Here is a 6,356-nt window from a genome sequence, read left to right on the forward strand (position 1 = left end):
ATGTCAGATCTGTGATGAAGATAATAGGTAGGTTTTTCTAATGGCAAAAAAGTAGCAGCGTGTCTCATCCACAATTTGACAGATGGTATCTGTGAAGTTGACCACAACAACAGTATACCTTTTTTTTTTTTTTTTTTACGCAGACACGTACAAAGGTTCAGTACAAGCTCAGCACCATCAAGATTTACAACAGTACAATTCAAGAGATAGACAGTCGGAGACATGGTAAAAGTCTTTCCAATAATCTTTTCTATAATTTTGTGAATGTCTTTCATGTAGGTCTTAATCTTTTTGCAATACCAAAATGTAAAACTGTACCAGTGGCTGCTTTAGACTTAAAACATAATTGGTGGTGTTGGGGAAAATTCTGTGGAGACGTACTGGTGTAAAATAAGTCCTATGGATGAATTAAAATTTTTTGTTCATGAGCCAAAATTTAAGTACCTTTCAGGAAAAACGTTTATTATTCTGCTTATCATTAAAAGGACACCAAGTGTGCTTTTCCCATATCTCCATTAGAGAGTCAAACATTGATGAACTGCTATAACATTTGACTGCATAGTTTAAATTTAAGATATCCTCCTCTTAGTACCACCTGAGGAGAAAAACTTCTTTTCTTCTTCAATATGAACAAAGTACATTTTACCTACTCTCATTTGAGACTCCAATAAATCATGCAACTGAATAAACTTACAAAAATCTCTACTGGGCAGTTTAAATTCTTCATTAATCTGCTTAAAAGTTAATGGACATGGATAGATCGTATGTATACTATAAATAAAAGGCAGATAACATAACATACTTGGAACACCTGAAACAGTAACTTCGTGTTCAGAGCCAAAGAGATCAGAAACAAAATTGTCTATAAAGTTGGACCAACCAAAGAATAATGTGGGGATAAATATGCTGTTTTAACTTCTTTTAACATTTACATAAAGAGTGAGTAAAGGCACATAGGCCTACAAAACATATACAATGTAAAAAAGGAGTGTGTCCATGTAGTATTTTGAACAACTGATGTCAGTCTTCAGTAATCTTCATGAATGACTGATTTAATTTGGAAGTACTGTATGGTTTATCAGAATATTTTAACACTGATCATATCTGTTAATATTTGTAGGAAGCTTAGCATTTACTATAAAGCAATTAGTTTGTGTGTAGTGAAAAGTTCTGCAAGTACACTGGCTGTGTTTATCAAACAAATAAACACATTCTATTTCAGAACTGTACAGACAATTACAGTGGTGCTTGAAAGTTTGTGAACCCTTTAAGATTTTATATATATCTGCATAAATATGACCTAAAACATCAGATTTTCACACAAGTCCTAAAAGTAGACAAAGAGTACCTGTGGCACTCAGGGCTGAGACAGGCAGAACACAGACACTCAGGAGGCAGAGATGGTGCAAAGAGGTGGGTGGTTTTATTAAAATTCAGGTGAAAGCGTGGAGGTGCAGAGGTTTTGAGCTGGTGCATGTGGGCCGCTGTCTTCCTGAACTGGGGCATGGTGAACAGGGCAGTGCTGCAAGGAGGGGGGACCCAGGAGGCTTGGCCGAGGCTGTGGGTGTCAGCAAGAAGCGTAGCACAGTCTGGGAGTTTCTTCTTGGCTCTCGGCATTGTCTGCGTCTGTAAATGGCGAGAGGTAGCGACATGTCCCAAACTGTGTTTCTGAAGTGAGAACTCACCATGCTGTGTCTGCTGCTTCCATTTATTGCTGCTCCAATCATCCACTGCCAGCCGTGTGTTTCTGCCAGTATTTACAATCAATGGGATAACAATAATTATGAGTAACTCTGTATTTAGGGGTGCTTATTAAAGGTACCACAGGTGTGAGTGATCAGTGGGACATGTGTATTGGGGCTGATGTGTAATGTAGTTCAGTGTATATTTTAACATAACCATGACACCTGCTTCATTGAAAAATGTAAGTTGTTCAAGTGGTAGTAATCTTAAAATAAGGGGCTGCTGGGATATTATGCAAACCATTGTTGTACCTTTTACCAGTTAAATCTAGCTCAATAATAGCTGGAAGATCTTAAGACAAAGCTTGATATATTATCTTAATATGCGATTACTTTACTTTTCTAATGTCAAACATGCTTGACTATATTATTTTTCTTTTACACAAAAAATAAGACTCCTTTCCCAGAAACAAGGCTTTTTTTGCCTTTCTTGAAATGTCCTTTTTGGGTCAATTATCACAAGAGAATTTGGTTCAGGTGCAGGTATAAATATACCACCTCAATCTCCTGATACCATGGAGAGGTGGTTCCTGTGGTTCTGGAGATGGTGGTTCCCAAGAGGGAGGAGCTGGAACCAGAGGAAGTCTAAGCTCCCTGAACATGAAAAAAATGTGGTTTGAAATGAACTCAAGGCTCTGGCTTGACATGGGTGTAATCAACGAGTTCCACAATGACTGGAGCAACCCAGTGGTCATGGTACCCAAGGCCGATTTTATGAGGTTTATAATTATCAACATTATTAGATACATTGTTTTTATTGTTCTATTTCTTTTACCTCATATTTGCTCATGTTTGTTTGTTTGTTTGTTTGTTTATTTATGCTATTGATTTTGATTGCTTAACTGCAAATCAAGCATTTTTCAGGTTGTTACATTATGCACAAATTTAAATGCACTCCTACCAGATAAGTTTGAGTGCACATGTAACAGATTTAAGAAAAATAGGAAATAAAATTATTTTTTTTTTATTTGTAATTTTTTTTTCTTTTTTTTTTCTATGGCATGTGCTGCGCTGAAAAATGTATTAATTTTGCCAAAATCCTTCACGGTTATTTAATAGTTTGCTGTTCTTGGTATTGGGAGTACTTCATTTGTGTTATAGTGCTCTTTGCTGATTGGTAGCAGACATATCGCGTCATTCCCGGTTTCTCATCAGTCGTCGTTGAGTTGTGAAGATAAATCCTGTATGACGACGTTTTGCTCTCTTTGAACTCTAAATAGACATTGAGCTTGTCTGCGGCACGAATAAACCTGAGTTCACCAAGATACGCCGATGTCCATTGTCTATTGTGCACCAGAACACAATGCAGTGTAGCCGGGCTAGGCAGGAGGGACTGGCTACACACAGATACACCAAAAATGAAACTAAGAAATAGGGAAGCTGTCTGTGGAATTTGCATTCACTCATTTTGTGATTAGATTTTACTGTACACAAACTGAATAATACCCATGTGAATTATGTATTTCAAATTGGACAACCTATCCAAGTAACACCGAAATTATGCACACATGCTCTCCAAAACTGCTACAAACCTAGTCTACTGCCTTTTGACTGCAATCACGTGGTCAGGTCAATGTTTTTACCTCTCCTAAAGTGTAGTGCATTGGGAATAGTTCTGAAGGGGCATCATGTATTTGGTGAGACCAATGAGCTCAAGCATACAGAATTATATAAAAACCAGGAAACTTTTCCCCAGACCACATCTTACCCTTTTGGCAGAAGAAGTGGACTGGATGCCTTATACAGCATTACAGTAGCAGAACTCTACAGTACTGGAGGACTGGAAGTACAGTTCCAGTCTCACTTTAAGTACTATTATAGTGTCACTTTAATGAATTTTGGAATAACAGAGGCACTTTAAATAACAACTTGAAAGACTGCTGGACAACAGATTGTTAATTCCTTATTGAAGATAACATTTTAAATATCTTAAAATTAAACATGGCTCAAAATGTTTCCAGAAAAACAATCAACGAATTTGTTATCACAGGATTTGATAATTTTGAAAAACCAGTAATTCTTGGAATTGTCATACTTACTGTATACATTCTTGTAATGCTTGGGAACCTGGCAAACATATGCTTTATTGTTATGGATAAACATCTACACCAGCCAATGTATCTCTTCATTTGCAATTTAGCAATAGTAGACATGCTCTATTGTACATGTTCATGTCCAACTATGATAGGGAACCTTTTAGTTGGCTTTAAAACTATATCTTATGTACCATGCATTATTCAGATGTTTGTGTTTGGTTTAGGCTTTGTGATGGAGGTGTTTACTATTTCTGTCATGGCTTTTGACCGATTACTTGCCATAATCAAGCCACTGCGCTACCCTTCAATTCTGACAAATGTTCGTTCTGTTATTCTCACTTCTTTCTTGTGGATTCTAGGTACTGCTATAGTAGCTGTCCTGCCTGGAACTGTTATTTCTCTACCATTTTGTTTCACAACACTTAAATTCTTGTTTTGTGACTATGGATCTGTTGTCAGAGCCACTTGTGTAGATCCTAACCCATATTTTGATTTGATGGCAATTTTAACTTTTTTTCTGCTGTTTGGGACATTCAGTTTCATCTGTGGGTCTTACATAATGATAGTTATTGTTGTTGTCAAAATGACCTCAAAAGGTAGCAAGAAAAAAGTGTTTAACACGTGCTTTAGTCAATTGATAGTTGTAGTGTGCTATTATGGCCCTGCTTTTATTCTAAACGTTTTAACTAGAGCAGGTATAGTTCTCACAATAGAGGAGCGACATGGGCTCAGAATTGGCACCATTCTAGGTCCATCCTTAGTAAATCCTTTCATATATTCTTTTAGAACCAAAGCGATCAGAGACAAAATCTTGAGAATTGTGTCTAAAGTTGGACCAACCAAAGAATAATGTGGGGGAAAATATGCTGTTTTTACTTTTTTTAACACTTACATAAAGAGTGAGTAAAGGCTCATAGGCCCACAAAGCATATACAGTGTAAAAGCAGGAGTGTGTGTCTGTGTAGTATTCTGAACTGATGTCAGTCAGTAATCTTCATGAATGACCTATTTAACTTGGAATTATGGTTTATCAGAATTTAGATTAGATTTAGAACAGATTTTAATTCTGCTCATATCTGTTAATATTTATATGAAGCTAAGCATGTAATGCAAAAGAATGATTAATTTGTGTATAGTGCAAGCATACTGGATGTGTTTCTCAAACAAATAAACACATTTTCTACCTCAGAACTGTATAGACACTTAACTCATATATTCAAGCTGCAGATTAATTTTCTACGGGCAGATGAGTATGTAAGGAAAGTAAATGCAGCCTGCAATCAATTTGACAGTGACCTTGCATTTAGGAAAATGAAAATGAAATAAAATAAATCTGAAAATTAAAATCTGAAAATATCCTACTCTGCAATGTCAAGTATTAAGTACAGCATGTACAACATTCACTAGCTTAGACTCTATACACACAATCTAGGTAGGAACAGGGCATATCAGAGAAATTCAGTTCAATTTTCAATTACATTTTATTTGTATAGCACTGTTAACAATGGATATTGTCTCAAAGCAGCTTTACAGAAATATATAAACAAAGGATACAGATTTTAAGTGTGTGAATTTATCCCTAAAGAAAAAAGTTAATAATAATAATAATAATAATAATAATAATAATAATAATAATAATAATAATAATACTTTAGATACATCAAGGCATAGTAATACATGGAATAAAACATTCATTTTTCTTCATTAAGAAAGTCCCAGAGAAAAGACCAAGTGTGCCAAAAAATGTCAGATCTGTGATGAAGATAATAGGTAGGTTTTTCTAATGGCAAAAAAGTAGCAGCCTGTCTCATCCACAATTTGACAGATGGTATCTGTGAAGTTGACCACAACAACAGTATACCTTTTTTTTTTTTTTTTTTACCCAGACACGTACAAAGGTTCAGTACAAGCTCAGCACCATCAAGATTTACAACAGTACAATTCAAGAGATAGACAGTCGGAGACATGGTAAAAGTCTTTCCAATAATCTTTTCTATAATTTTGTGAATGTCTTTCATGTAGGTCTTAATCTTTTTGCAATACCAAAATGTAAAACTGTACCAGTGGCTGCTTTAGACTTAAAACATAATTGGTGGTGTTGGGGAAAATTCTGTGGAGACGTACTGGTGTAAAATAAGTCCTATGGATGAATTAAAATTTTTTGTTCATGAGCCAAAATTTAAGTACCTTTCAGGAAAAACGTTTATTATTCTGCTTATCATTAAAAGGACACCAAGTGTGCTTTTCCCATATCTCCATTAGAGAGTCAAACATTGATGAACTGCTATAACATTTGACTGCATAGTTTAAATTTAAGATATCCTCCTCTTAGTACCACCTGAGGAGAAAAACTTCTTTTCTTCTTCAATATGAACAAAGTACATTTTACCTACTCTCATTTGAGACTCCAATAAGTCATGCAACTGAATAAACTTACAAAAATCTCTACTGGGCAGTTTAAATTCTTCATTAATCTGCTTAAAAGTTAATGGACATGGATAGATCGTATGTATACTATAAATAAAAGGCAGATAACATAACATACTTGGAACACCTGAAACAGTAACTTCGTGTTCAG

General features: G+C 35.4%; 1 protein-coding gene across 1 annotated transcript; it reads left to right on the plus strand.

Annotated features, from left to right (window-relative positions):
* Positions 1-3,683: 3,683 nt before the first annotated feature.
* LOC108278061 (olfactory receptor 11H6-like) lies at positions 3,684-4,628 on the plus strand. Its single transcript, XM_017491202.3, has one exon. It carries the CDS (start codon positions 3,684-3,686, stop codon positions 4,626-4,628), a length of 945 nt encoding a protein of 314 aa, XP_017346691.2.
* Positions 4,629-6,356: the final 1,728 nt, after the last annotated feature.

This window comes from Ictalurus punctatus, chromosome 17 (assembly GCF_001660625.3).
Source record: "Ictalurus punctatus breed USDA103 chromosome 17, Coco_2.0, whole genome shotgun sequence".
NCBI classification, from domain to species: domain Eukaryota; kingdom Metazoa; phylum Chordata; class Actinopteri; order Siluriformes; family Ictaluridae; genus Ictalurus; species Ictalurus punctatus.

Bases quoted from the DNA above. Each gene is read 5' to 3' on its own strand.
- LOC108278061 (XM_017491202.3), top strand. From the start codon at position 3,684: ATGGCTCAAAATGTTTCCAGAAAAACAATCAACGAATTTGTTATCACA.